Source organism: Piliocolobus tephrosceles, chromosome X, assembly GCF_002776525.5.
Source record: "Piliocolobus tephrosceles isolate RC106 chromosome X, ASM277652v3, whole genome shotgun sequence".
In the NCBI taxonomy this organism is placed as follows: Eukaryota; Metazoa; Chordata; class Mammalia; order Primates; family Cercopithecidae; genus Piliocolobus; species Piliocolobus tephrosceles.
The window spans coordinates 37,264,330-37,289,460 of record NC_045455.1 but is presented as its reverse complement, the minus strand read 5'-3'; the positions used below and the strand labels follow the sequence as shown (position 1 = coordinate 37,289,460).

The 25,131-nt window shown below is 40.0% G+C and overlaps 1 protein-coding gene and 1 long non-coding RNA gene across 2 annotated transcripts in view; one reads left to right on the top strand and one right to left on the bottom strand.

Moving 5' to 3' along the window:
* The window catches only part of LOC111522134, a 680,649-nt gene extending 673,321 nt beyond the window's left edge, over positions 1-7,328 (top strand). The window contains exon 3 of the long non-coding RNA XR_002725174.1: positions 1,628-7,328. This is a non-coding gene — a long non-coding RNA (uncharacterized LOC111522134). The remainder of the gene's footprint in view (positions 1-1,627) is intronic.
* A 17,241-nt stretch (positions 7,329-24,569) lies between these two features.
* POU4F1 (POU class 4 homeobox 1) overlaps positions 24,570-25,131 on the bottom strand; it is a 6,817-nt gene continuing 6,255 nt past the window's right edge. Inside the window, exon 3 of the mRNA XM_023185711.1 lies at positions 24,570-25,130. Coding sequence (XP_023041479.1) covers positions 24,591-25,130 — 540 coding nt within the window. The 3' untranslated portion in view covers positions 24,570-24,590. The remainder of the gene's footprint in view (position 25,131) is intronic.

The following is a 25,131-nucleotide window of genomic DNA, read 5'->3' as shown; positions in this document are numbered from 1 at the left end:
CTCCTAACCCCTGGCTCACACACACATAGAGACACACACACACCACTTATTCTAGACTAGATCACTGCCCTAGGCTTTGTATGCTTGGTTTCTAAAAATCCTTCAAGAACTACAGGATGATTGTATATGTAGAGTCTACCTTACCCCCAGCTCTCTCCATCCCTGTCATGAAGAGAATGAAAATATTACATCATTTATCCTGACATGGGAAAGGATCCATGCAATTCCTTAGTAATACACAAGAAGGGTCAATTCATGATTGCACTCATTCTTGCCTCCTTTAAAAGGTGGACCCAGCAAAGAGTGGTTTGCTGTTTGTTAGGTACTAACTCCATGAGATTAGGCCTCCTACGAAAGGAAACCCATGTACTAGTCTCAGATTGAATTATTTTTTCCTGTTTCTGAAAGGTACACCACCAAAGAGAAGCATCAGAATATCAAAAGGCCACTACTGTAGAAAAAGTGCCCTATTATAAGAATAATAGAAATATATTTACACATGTAAACTATATTTCTACTGTCATGTTTTGATCCCATAGAATCTAGGATGGCAAGAAATTATATACTATATCTTTAAAATACAGAAATTGTATAAAAATAATAATCAAGAAAGACTGCATATACCTCTTTGTTACGATGAGGATATCAACTCGGTTTTCATTTCAAATTTTTGAAAAAGAGTGGCAACCAAAACTACACTATATTACATCAAACATGTTTTTGGTTTTGGGGGGACTTTTGGGTTTTTTTTGTTTGTTCAATTTTTGTTTTTGTTTTTGTTTTCTGAGACAGAATCTTGCTCTGTCGTCCAGACTGGAGCACAGTGGTGCACTCTTGGCTCACTGAAACCTCCACCTCCCAGATTCAAGCAATTATCCTGCCTCAGCCTCCTGAGTAGCTTGGATTACAGGCACATGCCACCACACCTGGTTAATTGTTCTACTTATAGTAGAGATGGAGTTTTACCATGTTGGATATCCTGGTCTTGAACTCCTGACCTCGTGATCCACCTGCCTCAGCCTCCGATAGTGCTGGGATTACAGGCGTGAGCTGCCATGCCCGGCCCAAACATATTTAAAGTATGAAATTGTTTCTTTTTCTTTCTTTTTTTTTTTTTTTTTGAGACGGAGTCTTGCTCTGTCACCCGGGCTGGAGTGCAGTAGCCGGATCTCAGCTCACTGCAACCTCTGCCTCCCGGGTTTACGCCATTCTCCTGCCTCAGCCTCCTAAGTGACTGGGACTACAGGCACCTGCCACCACGCCCGGCTGATTTTTTGTATTTTTTAGTAGAGACAGGGTTTCACTGTGTTAGCCAAGATGGTCTCGATCTCCTGACCTCGTGATCCGCCCGTCTCGGCCTCCCAAAGTGCTGGGATTGCAGGCTTGAGCCACCGCGCCCGGCTAAAGTATGAAATTTTTGCAATTGAAACATAAAGCTAAGGAGCACAAAATCCTCAAACATTTAAAGAAAAGTGAGAGGAAAAGAAAAAAAAATGACTTCTACCAAACACCAAACTGAATTGTTAGTTGTTTTTTTTTTTTCTGTGTTTACTTTAATCGCCTTTTGTGATCCTACTTTACACATTCTGTCAACCTTGTTTACAAATTACTTTCTTTTCTTTAATAGTAAGAAGAAAGCCCAAAGACAAAACCAGAGATAACTGGCTGCTGCATCGCCCACCTAGTGGCAGTAGTGTGAGCTGTGGACAATATATCTTAGTCTCCAGGACAAAGAGTTGTGCAGCTGCTCATTTTCCTGTTGACTTTTGTAAGACTTGGAGATGTTTGTAAGATTGGGACCTACCTACAGAGATATCACACTCCTTTTGGTCTAACTCACTCTTGAACTGACATTGGTGGTGAATTTCTTTTGTCACTTAGCATATTAAAAGAGATATTTTACTATAATTTTCACGATCAATCCAAAAGCAAGTGGTTAAAGGCCTTTTTGTACTTAGTTATCTCAGCACTGTCAGGGATGGCTAAAGAGAATAAGCATGGCCTCTGCTTTCCATTTTTTTATATATGACAACTAAAATACAAAAAACATAAGTTATGACAAACACATAATGCTTCCTCTAGACAAGCATTGCAGCTTGGTATTGCACTAAGTGTTTTGATATTAATCCATTAAATTCTCCCACCACCCAACAATGTAGAATGTATCAAAGAGTGAAGCATGGAGAATTTATATAATTTGTTCAAGGCTACAAAGCTAATAAATGTGGAGCCAGGATCCAAATGTAGGCATTCTGATTCCCTAGTCTATGCTCTTACCCAGCACGTTATGCTGATACTCAAAACAGTTGAGTGTTACATTAATTTAAATAAAAAAGATAAATTAGAGCTGGAGAGGCTGCAATAGGCTCCATCGAGAAAGTTGAATGGATTTGGAACTTGGCAACTGAGGAGACCATGGCCAGACACATGGCAAGAAATTCTGGCGAGAAGAACAATAAGCATGGAGGGTCTGCAGCAGAGGAAAGAAGCCAATCTCACTACAGTGGACAGAAACAAGGAGAAATTAAATGACGTCATTAGAATAGAGAAGATTATAGAAATCCAGACAATTTATAGTGAAAATTGAATTTCTAAGAGGGTGAAGTTAAAATTGGGTTAACAGACACTATCCCAAACATGTAATCTGTTATGTTCCTACAGAAACAAAGCTTCTCATGACATGCAGAGATCCATAAATGACTGTTTTACTTTTGGTAAAATTGAAAAGAGAATAATAGTGACTGCAAGGTCAAGATTAATGCATGTTGATTTTTAGGTAACATGGGAGAATGGTATCTAGAGAGCCAGAGTTTCACTACTGGCCACCAACAGTTCATTTTAATGTGTACTCAGTCTTTGTGATCTCTGTCCACTAGAGACATATCAGACTTATATTTAAACTGAAATGTGATTAGAGTCATGAGGCCTGCCTGGAGTTAAAGCAGGTTGAGAAAAATTTTCTCAATGACATCTTCTCTATGGAAAGTCTTTCTCAAAGGAAAAGAAATTGTGTCCTACCGGCAAAAAGCAGAAAGAGAAGTGGGGAGGGGAAATGGAAAGACATCTAAACAATCTCTGGGGAAAAGGTGATACTAAATATAAACTGACCAACAACATAGTAAAACTGAAGAAGGCAAGGGGTGTCTAAAGATATCATCAGAAAAGTTAAGAAAGAGGGCAAAGTAGGCTAGCTTAGGAACATCAACAGAATATTGGAAGAAGAACAGGGAGCAATTTTATAACCTCTCAATCATTTCCAACTTCTTACAGTGCTCCAGAAAAGAAAAAGTGTCCTTGATAAGAATTATTTATTGAACAATTATCTCTTTCCGCCCTCAGCTCTCTGGAACTGGACAACTGACAAATCTGGTGAATTATAATTATGGAGTTCTCCAGAAGAGCTTCCTCTCAAGGATGCACAGTTTTCCAGTTAGTCACGAGGCAGCATCACAAGCAAAACAGGGTTCTCTCTTTATTTAATAAGGCCTACCTTCTACACACAGTTTCTGCAATTTCCTCTTCTTATGTGCATCTTTATGCCCTTTCATATGTCCCATTCATGTGGGATTGTTTGCCCCACAGTCACACATAATACAATCATCATGCTAACCCCCTCCCCTCAAACTTCCTACTCCCTTTTCACTTCTCCCATTGCTCCTCCACACTGGTCCTACGCTGGCCTGTTTGCTCCCTGAGTAAAATCAGATCCCTGCATGTGCTGCTCATCTTCCCTTCTTCCTCCTTCCGCCGTGCTGTCTTCATGTCCACATCTGCCTCTTGACAAACGCCCTGTGGAAGAGAGATTTTTCCCAGACTCTCCTCCCCTGTAGGTCTCTTTGTGCCTCCGTATCCTGAGTTTCCTCTGACTCTTGTTTCTCTCTGCTTCTTGTGACTGCTATGGTTACAGCTGACAAGCATGGGAGGAAGGATCTGAGGGAAAGTTGTGCTTTTGGTTCACCAAATCCTTAGATTTGATTTGGGTAGTCAGAAAGTGCTAAAAAGTTTGTTTCAATGGAACATCCTACAGTCCCAAATGGGATAAACTCGTCTTGTTTTTCATCTGCTGTCATGGTTAACTGGCAACTTCCAGGTACAAGGTGACTGTCTGGCATCTCAGGTGAACACATGAAGGTAATTTCAGAAAGAATGCCTACAGATTAAGACCATTCAGCTAAATTTTATCTGGGACTTTCTGGCAGGGAATATGTACCAGCATCTTAGATCAATTCTGATACATTATTTTAAAAGTTTTTTTGTTCCTGAGTTCCTGATCATTCCAATATTTTCTGCCTTACAAAGTCACAGGAAAAACAGGTTTGAAGTTGAGTATTTTCAGTCACCACTGACTTGGTGACAGATATTAACTCATTTCACTTAGGATTATAGGTTGAACTCAAATTGGGTTCCCTGAAGAGAAAGATCAGTCCTTTATCCAGTACGTTAAGCAAAACATTTCCATTACACAACCAGAAAAGGAAAGACAATGCAACCGCTGGAAGAGTACTGCAAATATCAGGGTTACAAAGAGTCACCCAGAAACCTTTAAAATAATTTAAAGTGGTGATAGACCTAGTAACACACTGCACTTCTATTAATGCAGTAATCCTTAACCCTTGAACCTAAACTTGTACTTACACTAAGAAGTCAGAAGAACTGTTTTTACTTGATCCACCAAGGCAATTTCCCATAGTTTGATTGGAAATAGTGCTGATGATTTTCTCATTTAAGTTATCTACAAAGCACTAAAAAAAAAAGTGACTCTGCTGGAATTATCCTTCTAAGAAAATAAGAAAAAAAATAGAAATTACTTAAATAGGTCAAAATAACATTGCTCAAAATAACATTGAGATTTAAATCTGTCAAAGATATGTGAGGATACCAGAGCTATGATTTCTTCAATTCTCTGCAAGGTAACCAAAGCAATTCCAAGAAGTCTTATTTTATTAGAACTCAAATTTATTAAGTATGACCTATCTAAGGTCATAATGGGCAGACAACTACCTTGGAAGTGGGGTTAAGAGAAGATAAAATTCAGAAGTTTGAAAGTAAGTAAAGGATAAGCAAGATTCTTTGAATCATTTACAGCACTCCACATGCACACAGAGATACAAAAGCAGCTAAGAAGGCAAGGACAAAATTAAACAGTAATGATGATTTATAGTAAGATACTCTGAGACATGACAGAAGTCTCAGTACACCAAAAGGAAAATCTTGTTTGCTCAAATTATTTGTTTCTTCTGTCTAATGAATGTAATTCTAATATACAAGCGATAACACTGGCATTTCTTTGAAATGTTGATTCAGTTTAATTATGAAAATCACCAAGGTATTTTCTAGCTGCTGCATCACTCCCTGTACTAAGATTAATCACATCAACATCATTCATTTAATCTTCAAAGAGGAAGCAGTTGTCCACAAAAGCCTTCAAATAGCTTCATTAGTGCAATTTTTCAGTCTCAAACACTTAGCTAGCAGCATATGATTGAGAGTAAGGTCATTATATTCATCTATTTCCTAATCTAATTTTTATAATGTTTCTACATTTAATGTAGGAATGTGTAAGTGTGAAGTTTCTGCCTTGTCTTTGTTTGTGAAACTGCTCAAAACACGAAGAAAATAATGATTCTGATTATAAAATATTTGGTTGCTATGGCTTTAAGTCGTGAAATTTAATGTGCAGGCCCATGACCAGTTCATTTTTTCTTTTTTCTTTATTTAATGTGAAAAGGATTGAGTGTAGAAATGCTCTGTTTTCTTGTCTCTTGTAGACAAAGAAAAACTTAGAGCATGAGAGATGTCTCTGACTTCAGAAACTGGAATTACAAAAGTCATTGCAAGCAAAATATCTTTGGTGTTTTAAAATGCAAGATGAATTTTATATTTAAAAGCAGAAGCCTCACTTATGCTTCTCTTCTAAGACCAATTCTTAGCATCCTTTTCTTTGTTAAGAGCATTAATATTCCCTTTCCTTATTGGAAAACCAAAGGTATCAGAGTCCCACAAAATAACACTGTCTTGTTTGGTGCACCGATCAAATCATAGTTTTAATCATTTAAAATTACTCAGTTGCAATCAAAGAGGAAGCAGTTGTCCACAACATTCTCAGAGAGACTTAGAGCAGAGCCTGGCATCAACAGGGTGTAGTGATATAGTCATTTGCAATTACTGCACCTACTCTGAAGGGTTATAAAATGTGTCAGAAAGTAAGAGTAGGTGCAGTAATTGCTGAGTCCCATTACCAAGAAGCAAAACTTACTAACTGGTGCTTTAAACTTTGCATCTTATAAAGGAATGATTTATTTGACTTTTGACTGGTCCACTTGCAGAAATCATTACACTGCAATATTCAGTGACTGTGCAAAGGGGAAAGAAAGGATAAATCATACAGAGACATTCTCAAGTTAATATCTGGCGAGCATATAATGCCAAATTTGTAAGGCAAGATCTGCCTACGATGGCATAAATAATGATGTGTATTTGCAGTTTAGGCAAAGAGATAAGAGCTTTTGATCATAAAAATAGTTCATAACCAATTGCAATGAGATGATGCAATTGTAAAAATTTTGTTTCCACAAATTACATAAAGACAATTACGACATTTTAAATATTAACCCCTTTTAAATTGTTTTAAAGTACAACTATAACAGCTTTTTGGAAAACCAAATTCTAATTGACCCAATCGAATTTTAAGATAAAATATAAAGGTGAGAATAACCCCAGCTTGAAAATATCAGTTTGCCATTTGTCCACTATATGCAAAGTCACCAGAATAAAAAGGAATTATATGAAAGAGGAGCAATAAACTGCATTATTTACATGTGTTCAATATTACAATCAGAGGAAAAAGTGTGTTTTTAAAGATTTGTACACATAAAGTTTTATTATCTACTTTACATAATACTGTGTTAGACACACTGGGAAATGCAAAGGTAGAAAAGATAAACTATCTTCTCTTGAGAAGCCTTTACTATGGTAGAAAAGATAGGAGCACATGTCATTACAATAAGAGGCAATGTGAGATAAGTGAAAGAAGAGGATTTTTTGTCTTAAAAATATCCTAAGTTTTTATCTAAGAGTTTACAAGTAGATTCTTCCTAGCCGGAATACCATGGAAGGTTTCCTGGCATGATGACATCTGAGCTTCAAGGAAAGGGTATTATGTTCAAAGCTCAAGATTGGGGAGAGAAGATTACATTTTATAGTTTAAGACATTTTATTTACTTTTCCCAACATTTACGCATTTGTATCATCTGCAGGGAATGATAAAACTTCTTTTGTTTTCAGAAGTGTCAAGATAATTTTTATTAAAATAAACAAATTCAAGAAGACTCAGCACTCATTCCAGTTGGCATTTTGAAAGTCTAAAATACCCATTTTAATAGTTAACGCCAAACATCTCATCCATATAATCCCTGAGCAAGTGTACTTAATCACATTTTAAAAAAATATATGGCTGCTTTTCATAATAACAAAACAAGTTTATTTCTATTTATGTACATCTGGCTGGAAACAAAAATGATCATAATTTAGAGAAAATGTTTAAAACTCTGAAGCATGCAGTTTTGTGGTGTTTGTATGGTTTCTCTCTCCCACCCTCCCTCTCTCTCTCTTTCTCTCTCTCTCTCTCTCTCTCTCTCTATATATATATATATATATATATATAATTCTTTCTTCAATATCTGCCTTGGGTTAGAGGTAGAAGTTTGGGGGTAAAGGTGAATCTCATCAAAAGACCCGTAGTAATACAGGAATTTAAATATTATTTGTTGAAAGTGGAAAATAAAAAAAATAATTAATAGAGCTTACTGAATTCATCTAATTCATACACACTTCTAATATGCTTATGGTAATTTCAACTATCATCTTAAAAGAACCCACCTTGCAGTACCAGATAATATTGGGAAATCAACAAACTGAAATAGTCTTAGGAATAATGAATGTATATTCTTGTTTGCAAGCACATAAAGGATGAATACAGTCACCTTGACAAAATATGAAGAGTTCAGGAAACAGAAATGATCTTATACAAACTAATGTCTAACCTGGGTCCTATTCTGAGCCTCTCAAATGTGTCTTGCTAATATAAGAATGTGCAGTGGCTCTTTTAACTCTGAGAGTAACTGAGAAGCCTCCTTCACAGAACTCTAAGGAGCTTAGAATCACCTTTCTGACCATCTTTCCTGTCTTCTATATATCCTCATAAAATATTTACTGTTCTTCTGAATGACCACTCTGATTATCCTTAGACTCCTTTCAGATTCCCTGATGATGTCATGGAAATGTTAAACCCATTATGCTAAGTTAGGACCTCCATCTGCAGTGACCTCTTGGCACCCGCTTCGAGGACAGCATGATATTTTTACATAAAAGTTAGTCTTCATTCAAATCCTCAAGGCCTGATCCTGAAAAAATACTGACAGCTCAATCAACCTTAATAAATACTTAACTAGGTCCATGAAAAATAATAATAATACAGTTTCCAAAAAAAAAACCATTACACATTTACAATTGAGTCATAAAAATGTCTATTAAATGTACAATTATTTTACCACATTTTTATTGGAAAATAACATTTATCCTAATTTACAGGTTTAACCCAAAGGTGATACATGACATTCCTTTTCATTAAGCTATTAGGGGAGTGATGAGTGACGGTGCCCAGCTCTAATTATCTTTAACGTAATGTTTCGAATTGATCATGCATAATGCAATTACAAATCATAATTAAATTAATTTATATTGATTTAAGATTTTATAAGTTGTTAATAAGTACAGTACAGTATATCTATTTCCACAAGCTAACATTAATATTTTTGAACTGCCAAAGCACTTCCTTCTTTTTCCTCCAATTTCATTCTCAATTAAAAAGTTCAAACACTTGTACCTACTTTATGTGGTTAAGGGCTAACTTCAAAACTCTAAAGGCAGTGTTGAGTATTTATAGAAGTTTTCTCCAAGAAATGATGTCATATACATTTGTACATTTAGGATCATCTGAATTTAAAAATATATCTATCTCAGAAACACTTAGACCTGTTCCATCTACTAAGCATTCTGTGTGCCATACCTGCCTTCACGGCTTATTAGTATTGTCTGTGCACATAGTACTAGTTTCCCAATACGTGCTCTAATTGAGTGACTGACTCGGGAAAACCAAAGGAAACCAATGTAAATGCAGAAGTACTTTCCTCGACATTACTGATGGTTGCAGAAGAATCTAGAAGCCAAGGGGAAGCCCAAGTGAACGCTGTCCAGGCAAGAAAGCCTGGGGAATTGGACCTGTCTACGGACTTCCCTTCTCTCCTCACCCAACCACTTTTAAGAAATAAAATTCCTTCAGAAATCTCTACATAGAAAGCTAAGTGGACAATCAACGAGTGGATAATCCACACAATCCAAGAACATTTCCTTTCTCTTGTTTCTCTCTAGAACTAAAGGAGAGGTGGAAGAAAGGAAGGGCGTGAGAAAGGGAGCAGGATGGATTGACCCTAAAAGCCCTATTACTGTTTTTGCAACAGAAACAAATATTAGACAGATGTGTCAATTCACTCTGACCAGTTTTTTTCATATACTAAAGAATTATTCCTTCACCTTCTCATACCTGAACTATACATCCAGTCGGATTCGTGGCATGACCCACAGAAACATAACCCGGTCCTTCCACTCTCCACAAGCCTTGGAACTGGGGTTAGGGTTACGTGAATTTGTTGCTCTCAGGCAGCTGAGCCTACAATTGAGTATTGTTCCCGCTCCCCCCGCCCCCCACCCCCAATGGTGCCTTTCTCTGAATGTGTTAAATACCTTAAGGTCCTACGAGGGGAAAACGAAAATTTGAAGTAATTAAATTTAGGTGGACTGGCTTGGAAAGGGAAGTGACATGTTTATGAGAAAGGTATAGGAATGGTTATTATAAGGTATAGTTTCAAAAATAAAAAATAAAAAATAAATAAATAAAAAATAAAAAAAAAAAAGGTATAGTTTCCTGGAACCCAACATCCTCCCTGTAAGGACTGGTCACTAACACTATGGGCGTGCCCGCTCTAAGCAAGTAGAGGCAGGAAGTCTGCGTAAAACCCCAGACAGCCTCTGCAGTGCCAGGTGTGCTGCTCACTAGCGACCCCTCGAGGTCTTAGAGGGAAGAGAGCACATGCAGAAGAGTACTGGGGACGATTGCTGGGAGAAGCCCACCAGGCTGACTGCTCCATCAGGGAGCATCGCAAGCTCGGGGTGCGAAAGCCTCCCTGCCGCCAACCAGTCAGCCCTGCCCTGTGTATACGCGTCGCCAGAGCTCGGCGCAGGGATCGAGCTCCGAGTGGCCCAGACGGGGAGGCTCAGAAATGCACTGGGAAAGCACTCCCCTCATCACAAGACCGAAAAAGAAAGAAAGAAAGAAAGAAACTCGAGGTCTCAGGGATCCCAAACGTGAAATGAATGGGAGAGAAAAGTCTGAGGAAAAAACATGCGAACACGGAAACTCAACTGGAACCTGCGCGGGACTTCGAGGGGCAGAAAATCTCCAGCGCAGGGCTAGGGTGGAGGTAGTGGGAGTCAGAGACCCTCCCTGTTTATTGATCACCTTTGGCATGAAATCTCTTGTATATGGGTTCGGACCATCGCGAAGGTTTCAGACACAAACAAGCTACAGCAACACTTTCTCTACACATCTCCTAGTTATTGAATAGTACAAACACACACACACACACAGCCCTGAGCAAGAAGGCAAAAGAGAATTCAAAACTAGAGCAGGTCGCCAGGCCCTTTTCCTCTCTGAGCCAAAGTATGCCCAGTCTACACCCCCGCCCCACCACCCCAGCCACGAGGGCGGGACTGCGTCCATAGGACGCACCTCGCAGACAACGCAGCCTCTGTCCAGTTGTTCCAGCTTCCCGGGGCCCCAGCTGACCCAGTTCCAACGCCAACTGGCAAAAGCAGTTTTCTAGTCTGCCTTCTGAAGACGTCTCTTTTTATCCAAGTACTTTTGCCATAATTATGGGTAGTGTCTCACTTTCCCCAACTCTACAATGGACTCAAATGGACTGTTTTGCCTTTCACCAAAGATTTGAGAAAGATTATTGAGTTGTGCAGAGGTTTTTGCACTAAAAAGATTCTTGAAGGAGAAGGAGTAGGAGAGAAGCAATCGAATATTTTCAAGCAATATCCAAACAGGCTGCTAGACTGGAGAATAAAATTAATCCAATCAAATATAACACTTTATTTTCCTTAACTAATAATACTCCGAGATGGTGATATGGATTTCATTAGACTTGAGTTACAGTTTGGTTGTAGACCCAACACTGCATGAATTCTGTGTGCCCTATTCCTGAGACTGGGCTGAAGGGTTCCCCTACAGGAATTAGGACATTTTCGGGGAAGGTTGGATAATCCATTAATAGAAGAACTATTAAAAAAAAAAACTCGTTTTAATAAAGTCTTCCAGTTGAAGCTAAATTTTAGTATTTGTCTGAGAAAAGTGGGTTCGGTTGTGTCTGTGTGTGTGTGTGTGTGTTTCCTTTTGACATCGGTATGTATGATTTGCAATCCAGGTTGTTAAGTTTCCAAGCAGGAACCAGTTAAAAATGCATGGATTCTATTATATGTACAATTTAATCACAAGGTATTTAAAATAGACATTTCCATCTAAAAATCCAATCCGAAATCAACACAGTGCCTCCAGGCATTAGATGATCATCTCGATTTTGCATTTGTAAACTAGGAGAAATAAATGTGACTTGTGGATACCAAGAGGTCAAGTACGGCTGCTCAAATATTTTTCTTACAAAATGACGGATTTATTAGACAAATAAGTAGCCCGGCTGATGCAAAACCCCCAGTGATTGAATTTTGACGTTAAGTCAACAACAACTCGAACTACATCAGTGGTTCAAGATTTAGTTATGATGGTAGAGATTACTGAACAAATAAGAGCCAGAAATGAATACAGATTTCTGAGGATCTGCCCCTGGCACCCTCTTCTTGACATTCTCTTCCATATGCTCCCCCATTCATACTGTATTATAATTAAAGGACTTAGCTATGCCTTGTGATTGGAAAGGAACTTTAAAATAATTAGGCATATTTTCCTGTTTTTTATAAAAAGAGCAGGCTTAGGGAGAAAACCAATTCAGTTTCATAATAAATTCCTTTTTGGCCTGAAAGTCACCCAACATTAGAAGGCAGGTAGCATTCAGTGGGTGTTTTTCTTTCTCTCTCTGTTTCTCTCTCTCTCTCTTTTTCAGGTTTTATTTTCATTAAGAATTTTGATAACCTGCTCTTTCTCTCCCCCAGCCCCCACCATGCCTCCATCCGTCTTCCTCACTTTCCTGTGAAACACCACTTTCTAAAATATTTGAGGACTTGGGCTTTAGTATCCCACAGATGATCAGAATCTACTGCTAAATAATGAAATCGCCGGTAGATTTTTAGGAGTATTTAGATTTCACCTCTCCTGGGTCAATGGCTGCCCTCCCGCCCGCTCTTCCCTTGTCCCTCCCTGGAGCTGGCCGCGGTGCTGAAAACCTTGCGTGACTCATGTGAAAAGGGAGGGCACCACTCATGGAGGATTTGGAGGAATTACTTATCTTAAATAATTGAGACTACATTTAAACATAAGGCAGTTCATTTTTCAACTTTTCATGGAGAAAGGGACTGATCTGCTCCTAGTGTGAAAATATGCTTTTTGTTTATTCTATGTGTGACGTCCTTATTGTAGTGGAATCGTGACTCAATTTTCATTTGAGTCTTGTGGAGCCAGCCAAGAATCCATTCCTTACACCTTCTTCTCTTATTATGCAATTTTTCAGTTATAATTTGGTTCCTTCTAGTTCATGGAACTGCTTATTTTGCAGGGACAAATCTATATTTGATTTTAAGAATTCATCTGATCAGGGGCTTGAAACAATTTCTCTTTGTAGATAGAAATTTGTTCTTTGGGTATCCAGGCACAAACCGCTAGAGGCAATAAACTGATGCCAGATTTTTATCCTAGATTTTATTTAAATACAATAATAATTCCACTCTGTAAAATAAGTTGTCCATCCAGGCTCCTCTCCCAGTTTGCCATATATCTCTCCCGTGTATGCATGTACGACTAATTTGTACAAATGTTTTACTTGTGCTGGGTTCTAAATCATCTATTGCATTGGTTGTTTTCCTGATAAATAAACCTGGACATCCAAAATTACTAACCCTATAATAGTAATAGAATTCACTAATTAGAACGAAATGTTTCATAATTTTTTTACCACTCCCCAGGATTAAATAATAAATTGTGAAGATGAAGCTCTTCTATTAGGGAGGGGGATGTCGTTCTCTTTTCTTCTTCCTTTTAAAATACTGAGTAGTATTTTCAGTCTAACAGTACATCTGTTTACAGTTTGCCTGAACTTGTTTCTGAATTTATATTTCAATATGCTCTTTAGGATGCAAAATTCCTGTCAAATTAAAGAGTGCTCATGTCTTGCCCACTTCTAGCAAATCACTTGCAGCACCTAATAAATCCAGCTGGGGTTCCTTCCATGGCCTGATGCTGCTGAAATCATTATTGTCCTGCCTTGTTTCATGTCAGAGGCCTCTTCGCCTCATCTGTCATGAAACCAATTTCACTTTATTTACATCCATTTGCTAGTTTAATTACTGTGCTGATGAATAGCCTGAAGGAATTAAGTTACGAGTCTTTGGAAACCCAAAGAGACAGATATATGGGCTACCTTTTAACTACGGGGAAAGAAATGAAGGCTAGTGGCATGCACCAAAATTTAAAGATAATAAGTGTTTCTCCCTACCTGCTACTGTTGAAATTCAGGATGATTCTGTCTTTATGTATTCATCATCTTCTGGATGAAATATAGTGCTTTAGAATCTGTCATATTTACAGATTGACTGCAGTTCTCTACAATACAATTTTCTATTTTTAAACTGTCTTTTTTTTTTTTTTTTTTTTTTTTACTAAAAGAGTCACAGATAATTTCCTAGCCAAACCAAATAATCCATAACAGTGGTGTTTTTAATTAAAAACACCTACCAATATTAACCTGTCCCTGTAACTGAGCACTTATTTCTATATAGACGGGTGCCCTTGTGAAAATACAGAATATTTAATACTTCACATCTAATACATAGTACAAAGTACTCCATTTTTATACTGCAAATATTGTAACAGATCTCACTATATAATTTTTGTTTCTTATTGAGTACAATTTCACAATTATCTTTTTTCATTTAATCTTGCACTTTTTTCACAATTATCTTCTTTAATGTATTTTTGAATCATAAATAAAAACATTCTGTTGCCTGTCTCTTTTACATGTCCAATACAATAGAGCACTATCAGTCTACGTTAATGACACAGGGCTTAAGGGGTGCGTGAATAATCTGTGTTCTCAATATATATAAATAGTCAACATTTACATATGTATTTTTAAACCTAAGATCAATAAACTTTTCAGTAATTCTATTATCTTATAAATTAACCACTGCAGTGTAAACCTATTAATTATGACAATATTAAAAAGTCATTTTCAAGGGTATTCTTTCTTAAATGCTATGACTAATTATAGATTTTTAAACTAAAAGTTGATAGTCCAGAAATTAAGTATTCTTGTGGCCCATCATCACTTACTACCAATTAAAACAATAAGTAAATATGCTTGAATTGACTTTTTATTTTATATTTTCTCTATCCTCAGGTAGCATTGCACATGAAAAGAATGTAACTTTTAAATCCAAGATTTAAAAGGTCTTCCTTTCATTGCTCTGTTTCTGATGTAGGTCTGATATTTTAAAACCTGTACTTCCATTTGATTTCCCTAAAACGAATCAGTTTAAGACACATGACAAATATGGTCATTATTTCAAGAAAGAATTCAAATATTTTTCTTACACACTTAGTATACTTAATCATTTATGCCCTCTCCATGCTGAGTATAAACTTACATCTAAGATTGTGCAAACTTTCTAAACTAGTTATTTAACTGAAAACAATTTTAAACACGCAAAGGCAAGAGATATTACTGAACAACAAAGAAATGAAAAAGATGGAACTTTTAATGTTTTCACATTTCTTCTTCTAAAAGAATAAAGTACTATTTTCTATCCTGTATATTTTGCAGTTTCATTTATCATAAAGCCAGCTTAAAGGAAGAAACAAAAATGTTAACACATTACATTTACTCTCAGAAGAACTAAAAAAAAGTGAAAACTCTACTATCCATGCAGATATATATTAATAAATTATATATCATAACAAATCCCTCAGGCACCTCCCTCCTTGACCTTCTTACATCCCCTAAACATACAGTTTGCCTATTCTCCTCCTACTACTTCTAATAAAGCACATTTATAAAACAACATACATAACAAAAATAACTTTTGTGCCAACAGAGTCTTGCCTATAAAAGTTTTGCAGTAAAGCAAACCCAAATAAGACCCTTCAGGTAAAATATCCATCTTTTTCAGTAGAAACAAATGTCATGCTAATAATTTGGTAGACATTTATGAACAGTCTTTAACTTGACAGCAAAGAAATTTTATTGATGGAATCTTCTTTAGATATTTTTATTCATTTTTTATTTAAAAAATGAAAACATGTGAGTTTTAAATGCTCTTTCTTTTCCCCTCCTCCTCCCCCATCTCTCTCATTCTCCCCCTTTCTGAAGACCCTCTCCTTCCTCTCCAGCTCTTTTTGATTAATAGATCCATGTGGCTAACGGCCTGACATATGGTGTGCGAAGCAGCTTGAGATAGTACCTAAGGCATCCCCTACGGCCATTAACATATTAGGGGCTTATGTGCAGTCAGACAGTCAGACCTCATCGAGAGCCAGCATTTTCAGAAAGGCTGCACCCCAGAGCTGTTTGATAGAGAGTTTCAATTATGCACAACTCTTCAATTTTAAGGGAGTTGCTTCTGGTGCTGAAACACTGGGACAGAACCAGAATAAAGTTTGGAAATAAGACTCAGTTACATTCAACAGCAACGGTGAAAAATGTGCTTACATCTGTTTGCATATGGATATGCACGTGGAGGCACAGCTTCAAGCTCACAAACACACACCAGCTCCTGAGTATTATCAGTAAACAGGCAACGTCAGCTGCCTGGATTTATTTTGTTTAAAGATTTATTTTGCTTAAAGTCTTCTTTATACCCAGAATACTAGCATTACAGTAACAGTTCAGTTACTGATAGAGATTTAAAAAGCAAAAACAAAACACAGCATCATATTTAAGAAAGACACTGCTCTGAATCATGTAGTTTGATTTTTTTCTCTAGTAGAAGAAATTAAGTGCATTTTTATATCTGTCGTGGCCTCAAAACAAGAAAAACAGGAAGAAAGTAATGAAAATTTAACGTTAAAGAATGTGATCGTGTTTTAAATGCATTTACAGGTCAAATCTACGGAGAGGTAATCAATCTTATTCTACAAAATCTGAAAGTTTACAAACAAAAAGTCTTGACAACTCTGAAAGGTGGGAAAAAAAACTCTAGGATAGGTGTGTGTGTGTGTGTGCGCGCGCGCTCATGTGTGTATTTGTATGTATATTATTTGTATATATACGTATATATACGTATATAAATTTGGGACAAGGGAAATAATATTCAAAATCAAAGCATATATCACACTTGAAGGTTATTTAATTCACTTTAACCTCGTAACTGAAGCTTGAAATTCGCTTTGCCCATGTTCTTCTCCTTCCAGCCTCCTGCTGATAAACCACTGTACCCCTTTTGAACTGTACTCTAGCTGTTTGCTTGGCAAATAAATGCTGTTCCGCCCTATTAAACCTTTTAGGTAGTTTCATCTTCGGATTCTCAAATACAGAGCTAATAAGGAGGTGCTTTGATGCTGTTTTACTTTCAAACTATAGCCCCGAGGCGTTAAAACGCGCAAAAGGTAACTGGAAAAGTAAATTGCCACGAGCAAGGCGCACCCTCCCTTTCAAAACCGCTCCATCCCTCTGGGTGCACTGCGTGGAAGCCGAAAATCTCCCTGGTCCTGTGCAGAACCACGTCCCGTTGGCAGCCCCTGGGGTTCTGAACCGGTGCCACATTACCAGGGGAGTGAGGAGAAAGGAGGCACTTTTAAGTTTAAAAGCCCTGGAATCCCTTGGGCTTTTAAAGACAGAGGTAGGGCCCGGAAAGCTTTACAAAAGTTGATTCCGGGCAAACAAATATCAGGTGAAGATTAGGAACTGGCAACTTGCTTAAGCAGTCAGTATTAAAACTTTTGCAAAAGGCGTGGCAGTGGTGCGCGAGAGAATCCGCCTCTCGGTGCTAAGGCTGTTTTCAAGCCTCCGGTTCAGATTACACTCTGGAAAGAAGACCCCGGCGCGTACTCCCGCGTCGAATACAATGGAGTCCCTCTCCCCACAGTCAGCGCGCGCGCGCGCGCACACACACACACACACGATCCTTTAGTTTCATATAAGCAAATGAAACAACTGAAACATATCTGTTTTATGTAAAACTGGGATGAAAGCGTCTGCCGTTCAAGGGCGTCAAAGAAGTCACATTAAGATAAATTTTCAGAAGAAACGCAAGCCCTCGGGAAATACCTCTGCCCAGAGTCAAATGGATCCTACCTGCTTTTTTAAATGCTTGCATTTCCAATGCTAACTCATACAATACATTTTACGATTGTGCAAAGTGCAGGACAGTTGAGCCCCAATGTCAGCGTCGGAGCTCCTTGTCACATTCAGCTTTTTCTTTCTTTCTTTCATCACAACGCTATGGTGAAGTCACATAAGTGATCAAAATTAACATAAATCATTATTAGTTATTAGGATTTGCTCTAAATTACACTGTGAATATCGTACCAGCCCCATCTGCCGCCCCTGCTCTCGCAGCAATAGATTGCAGATAAAATAAATGTCCTTACCCCATTAGAAGGTTCCTGTCTCTGTAGCCAAAAGCCAAACAAAAGCAATAAATACCGGGCTTTTTCTCTCCACTATTCAGCTGTGACTCTTTTCATCAGCTCTTCCTCTAGAAAAGCTCAATAGCTGCCTGAAAATATTGCATTTTATATCACCAAAGGGCGATTAATATTGCATTAACTGTATTTAACATTTTTTAAGCGCGAGTAATCTACAATGAGTTAGTTTTCGGTTAGTAAGGACAGGGGGTATCAGAACTACTGCAGACCACTTAAGATATCCGTACGATTGTATTATTTGTCTCACACGTAGATAAATATATATATATATATGGTTAGAGTGTACCGCGATGTTTGAAGTGAAAGAGGCCGTGCTAATGGTCTGCTTAAAGTATTCTGACACTGTCTGGAGATAACCAGGTCTCGGCCTTCATTAAATGTTTATTGTCAACACTTGGTGGGGGCGGGGAGAGGGAGAAACTGGTTTAAGTGAATTTCCACGGCTGGAAATTGGCAACACTTGGTTTTATTCTAATCTATGTCTACAAAAGTTTGTACATATTATACTGCATTGAGGCCAGGCGTCAGAGGTATAAAACAAACTTTTGTTTGTAATTCCTTTTACCTAATCAATGCGAGGAGTCTCTCTTCCTCCACCACTCCTTTTGACAACTTTCGTTCCACTGTTTTTTTTTTTTTTTTTTTTTTTCTCCCCCTCAATCTGAAAGCAGCTATCTTTCGCTGATGAGGCTTGGGGAGGAGACTAGGACGTGGGCGCTTCTCCTCCCCAGCCGTTGGTTCGCGGGAGCGGGATGCTGGTCTCAACACTAGGGCTATATCGGTTTCTCACCGAAACGAGATTTTCAACTTCAGCTTTGCGATTCAGGAGCCCACTGAATTCCCCGGGACGAAAGCCTACCGGCCACGCTGCATTTCGCCCCGGGTATAAATCCTTGCCGGATAAATTCAAATCTGTAGCAGAGTTTTGGTAACACGCACCTTAGCAACAAAACAAAAGCCAAGCTCGTATGCCTCCCAATTCTTTTCAAAACCTGTACGGCAGTTGTGAAAGTTTTGTGGTGCTTAAAGAGACTGTTGACTTACGCAACTGGGAGAGGGTTCTTTTAACTTCTTTGAAATACTGGTCCATCCTTTCTCTCAGAACGTCCTCAAGGGCACGTAACAGTTGGAGGGGACCTCCGGGAGCGCCTCATTTTGAGCCGCGGAACTTCTGCCCACCTCTCCGAGGGGACCAGGCGCGCGCCAACACGCATGTGCGGGCTCTGCGCGCTCTCCGCGCGCTCGGTGCGCGCTTCTTCCTTCCCGGCTCCCGGCGGTGCGCAACCGCTGACTGCTCTGCGCACGCGCGCCGGATGCCCCGGCCTAGGGCAGTTAACCTTCTCGGGTTCTCCCGGGCCCAGCCGAATCCACCCCAGGGCCAGCAAGCCGGTGGCTGTCCTGCAGTCCGAGCGGACCTGCCACCTCGGGCAGCTGGAAGCCTGTGGGCTGCTGCTTCTCCAGGCAGGCGGCTGAGGGGTGCAGGCAGGAAGCGCGGCGGTCCCTTCGCAGCCGCCCGGAGAACCGCGGCTGGTGCCCTTGAAGGCGCTGGGACGCCTGGGTTGGGTGGGTGGGTGAACGAGAACCCTGCGTGAGTGAGGGGAGGGCGGGTCCCCTCCTGGCTTCAGATTCAACCCAATCAGCTCTGCCTGTGGTTTGAAACTGCACACGCCGACCCACCCGCCCCAAAGTCTGAAAGTTATGCCCGGGAGACCTGCAAGCTGCGGAGTGCAGCTGGAGAGGGAGCTGCCCCACGAGGCAGCCTCCAAAATAACTCTCGGAGTCGGAACAGCGCTGGGCCGCTGAAGTTTACAGCCTCGGATCCGCGCCCCGCCCTGCAGATTCACCGGATGTCGGGGAGGGAATCGGGGGACTGCCCGTCCTCCCATAAAGCTGACTTGACAACAATTACGAAAGTTTTTAATTAGCTTCTTGTTATCATTCATTTTATTAATTTCCAGAACTCTCCGGCCATAAATTATTCAAAGGGTAAGCCAACCCGAGTGGGGCGGCCGCCCGCCTTCCCCACACGCGCCGGGCTGGCTCTGGCCGCTCCGCTCACCCGGTGCCCCGTGAGCCGGCCCCGCGCCAGAAGCCGCGGTGGCACGATGGTTTGATCAAACATTAAATAACGTAATATTTGCGACACGGCTTATCTCGCAAGTGGAAAAGAGGACCTCGTGAGAATTAGAATTCGGCTGCTATTTTAAAAATTCAATTAAGCTTGCGGTCTTTTTTGAAACAGCTCGAAAGGATCGCGTGACTGTCATCGTGGCGCTAAGACTGAGATGGCAATAACACCGATGGCAGAACTGTACCAGTATTAATTGTCATCACCTTTATCATCCCACCAAGGCCGTTCGAATGGGGTGGGAAACGCTAGTTTTAGCCAGGATCAGAAGCCCCAGTTCCAACTTCACGGACGAAAAACTGCGAAAGCCTACCAACGTGAAAGATGAGTAGGGATGCTTCACGCAGGTGCCAGGTGCGATCAGGAGAGGCAGGGGCGGCAGGGCAGGGGCAGCGGGGCAGGGGCAGAGTGCAGGGTTCACTCAGTGAGTCCTACGGCCTTGGGGCGCCCTATTCTCTCACGTGCCCGGCCACGTGTAGGAACCCGACCGAAGTAGTCTCATTATCACAAGAAAACAAAAATCGATACAATCATGGCAGTGGGTGCCTACAATATATTTATGAAAGTGTAATCGAAGTTGAGGGCAATTTCAGAACAGGCATTAAACAAAAATTATTCAGAAGTTAGTTGATGGGTCTTGAGGACATCATTTTTTTAGACCTACAGAAGGAACAGGATCTGGAGCTAGAAATGGGGAAAAGAGGAAATTTAAGACAAATGGATGGCATAAATGTGACAGATGATTTAATGCTTATTTGTCTTTTGCTTTTCCTATTCCGCCGCCGCCGCCGCCTGGATTTCCTGAGAAGCTTTTCAGCTTCTCAAAGCTTGCAAACGGAGCCCAATTTTCCCACTCTCTCAAACTTATTTTGAGATTATTCTTTAAAAGAATTCAAGACACACATTTAATCATATTCACCCCAAAATTGGTGGAGGAATCCGCTTAGAGTGAACTCCTCTTCAGAACTAGAAAACTTTGAAAGGTCAAACTATCACTGATTGACACCCACTTCAATGATAGTTTGGCCTCTTCAGGAGGTCACTTTTTGTTTTTTTATGGATTGACAGTTAAAGGCGTCTTAGAAAATAGTCTTATTACTCCTTCAAGCCATATATAGATTCACTCACCAGAAAGCAAAGCATTTTTTTGTTTGTTTTGCAGTTTCCTACTACATAAAATAGGAAATTCATTTTCATGATGTTTTATTAACATAATACTCTTATTTTTACTTTGTAAAGGTTTATTTAAAGCAAATACTTAAATTCTTAATACCTACATTGGTCATTATTATTTAATGCACATGTATTTGCCTGCAACATTTCTGCTTGAGGCAGACTTTAAAAAAAAAGAAACACCCTTTGTAAATCTTTTCATTTGTTCAGTCCTGCTTTTCCAACAATGAAATCCAGTCATACTTTTCTATAGAATAACAATTTTTTTTACAAATGCATTTTATTTAAAACTGATGATATTTCAAGTCAATAACAACAAAAACAACTCAACTTTTTATGGAAGAGTTCTATTTTTAAAAATACCTCTAGTGCTTTTTTTTTTTTTTTAACAACTGTTTAAAATCACAGCTTTTAAAATGTACTATTCTTTTTGAACATCAAGGGTTTTGCTTCACAGATTTGCCGGTGATATTAAAAAGATTTGACTAAAATGACTTCAGATGATATAATCCCAGCTCTTAAGAAACTTTGTACATTTGGCATCTGATCTAGTCCCAAGTCACCAAGAAATAGAGACTCCCTGGTCACTCTGGAGCAGTAGGTGGCACACTAAATGTTTTAAAATGTATTAACCTCCAAAGAAAAGCCATTTAGTTACTAGGTGTTTTTAGGCTAGAATATCACATCTAAACCTCCAAATGCCTCTGTCCCTGACCCTAAATTTAAATGTTTTTTGGGTGCCTGATTATTTATTGGTTTTCACCACTCTGGATCAAGTGCTGTGGTTTAAGAGTTTCTGCAGTTAAAAAATAATAACTTTTATAAACACAGGCAACTAATATAGAATTCATTTTATTTAGAGCACCACTTTTCATGAGTTATCTGAAAGCGAATTCTGATTTAGCAAAAAAATACATCATTCTCAATCTTTCCCCTCTTTTCATCCCCCTTCAACACCCTCCCCTCCCCCCATTTCTTTGTGTTTTTTTTGTTTGTTTGTTTGTTTGGTTGGTTGGTAGGTTGGTTGGGGTTTTTTTTTTTTTGGCTATATTGTCTCATTTGTTGAAAGGTTCTACCAGGACCTAGCCCAGTATAAACACAAAAATGCACCCAAATCATAAAACTGCTCTTCTTTCAGTTATGTTTTATTTGTAAGTGTACTGGGACACATCCCCCTGTTGTATTTTGGCGCACAGAATTGGTTCTGATAGAAGTAGGGGAGGGGAAAGGTAAAAGAGAAAAGACATAACCAAGGAGAAAGCTCAGCAGACATACATGGACAGGTAGATCAATCCGTGAGACATTTCAGGATGAACACTGGCAGTTTGTAAGCACTGTGTGAGTGTGTGCATTAAATAAAATATTTACAATAATCTTCCTTTTTTCCTTTTCCTTTGAATACAAGAATATGACAAAAATGTGTTTTCAGTGGAAACAGGCAGTAGACTGTGAAATCGCACTATCCACAAAACGGTCTACCAGAAAGCTAGCCCAGTTTAGTGCTCAGTTTCAAATGCATAGAATGTTTGCCCTGCAAACAATGATATACAACATAATTAAATAAATAATGCCTAACCAGAGTGAGACCTAATTGTGTTTCTTTCCACACCTTTCAGATCATGCATGATTTCAGTCTTGTTAATCGGCAGGTTTTTTCTTTTCTCATTTGTTCTGTTTTCAATGTTTTAGTTATGATTAAAGGATGGTAACAAACCATCTCCACAAGAGATCCAAAGAGTATCTTGTACACAAAGCAGGCATTTTACCTAACCACCTTCAACAATCTTATTTTTTAAAAATCCACCAGCAGCTTGTAAGGTACCTGATAATTACTATGAAATACTATACATGATTTTCTATTTGGGAAACTGGTAGTGCAAATTAAAGTCCTTGCTACCCAACATTTATCCCCAGTAATAAATGACTCTTGAATAATAAGAACAAGTAAAAGGAAACACAGTTGTTCTGTTTTCCCCCAACATGCAGACCTCTTTGAAACAAATGGGGGTGGGGGCACTTTAAATCTGTCTTCTTTTCTGGGATTTTAGGTGATTTTCTCACAGCCAAGTCCTGCCCCAACAGAAAGCAAGAACTTCTCAACATTTCTATAATTTCATGTTTTCCAAGAGAGGAAGAAAGGGGACCTAGAAGAGCAAGATGAGAGAGTATCTCTCCTAATAACTTTCACCCCATCAGTCTATTTGAATCAACAGGAAAAAAAAATCAGTAGTTTAAACCTCTATAAAAAATAAAAAATAAAACTGAAAGGGTAAGTTAAAGTTCTACGAGTGGGAAAAAAGCTTATTTTGAAATTGTCTAAAACTATATCTTCCACATAAGAGAGAAAAACAAACTGTTGTTAAAATTGTTTCATTTTCCTAGAATAAGATATTTCGAAGTCCCGGAATTCTGCTTTTTAATTAGCTCAAAGACTATGCCCCACTCTCCAAAGACCCTCACCCCACCAGGACCAGGCCACTAGAGTACAGGCAGGGTCACTGGAAAACTTGGATTCCACCTAAGCAAGCAGCCAGGCTCCCCGACCCTCTCTTTTCAGCTGTGCTCCCACTCACTTCCCGGGATTGGAGAGCAGCCATTGGCTTCTCATTGGAACGGAGGAAATAAAGAGGATATGGATGGGGTGGATGGAGGTGAGATTTAGAGGGAAAAATTAAACACGCAGACAGAACAACTAGCTTTGACACCCAGAACTTCAACTTCCGGCTCGTTTGGTTTTCGTTTTTTGACTCAGTTTGTGTGTGTAGGGTTGGGGAGGTGGTAATAATGGTGCTCTTTTTTCTCTTCCATGGGGGGAAATGAAGCTGCAGATTATGGCTCCCCGGACTTAAAATTTCTAAAGCATTTTCCTTTGCTTTTGTTCTGTTTTGTTTTAGTTTTCTTTATTTGTCTAGTTTTTGGTGGTCGGTAGGTTTATTTTTGTACATAGTTCCTTGGTCCCCAGGAGATTTAGGTAAGTGTCTCTGGTCAAAAACAGTCCATTTTCCTCTCCTTCCCGCGTCTCCCCCCACCCAAACCCCAGAACCATCCTGCTCCTTAAAACCCCTGCTCGGGTCTCCGCTTTCTTTCTTTCCCCCCACTCCCCACTCATCCTAATGCTCTCCCCCTTCTCCCCTACCCTATACTCCAATCCCCACAGCCAGCACCCCAGTCCTCAAGACTGGGGGACAGCAAAGGCAGGAAAATCAGAGAGAGGGTGGAGGAAAGAGAGCGAGGAGGGACTCCCCAAACGCAGGCAGGATAAGGAACACTCCAAATCCGAGGGGAGGCAAGCAGAGGAAAGCCCCCCAGAAATGCCTCCTCAGCTCCCCACTCTGTCCCGCCCGACACCTCCCAGCCCCCTCAGTAAGTGGCAGAGAATTTCATCCGCTTCTGCTTCTGTCTCTGGTTGCAAAACCACACCCGCACCACATTCTTTTTGAGGTCCAGTTTCTCGGCGATGGCGGCGATCTTCTCGGACGAGGGCCGGGGCTGCACGGCGAAGTAGGCCTCGAGGGAGCGCTTCTCAGGCGCGGCGATGGAAGTCCGCTTGCGCTTCTTCTCGCCGCCGTTGAAGAGCTCGGGCTTGTTCATTTTCTCGCGCTGGGCGCCCTCGGCCTCCTCGAGCCACGCCTGCAGGATGGGCTTGAGCGCGATCATGTTGTTGTGCGAGAGCGTGAGCGACTCGAACCTGCAGATGGTGCTCTGGCTGAGTGAGCCCACGCCCGGGATCTTGAGGTTGGCCAGCGCGGAGCCCACGTCGGCCTGCGTCACGCCCAGCTTGATGCGCCGCTGCTTGAAGCGCTCGGCGAACGCCTCGAGCTCGCGCGGGTCCGTGTCCGAGTCGCAGATGGACGCCAGGCCCGCCGCGCCCACCACGGCGGCAGCCGCCGACGCCGCCGCC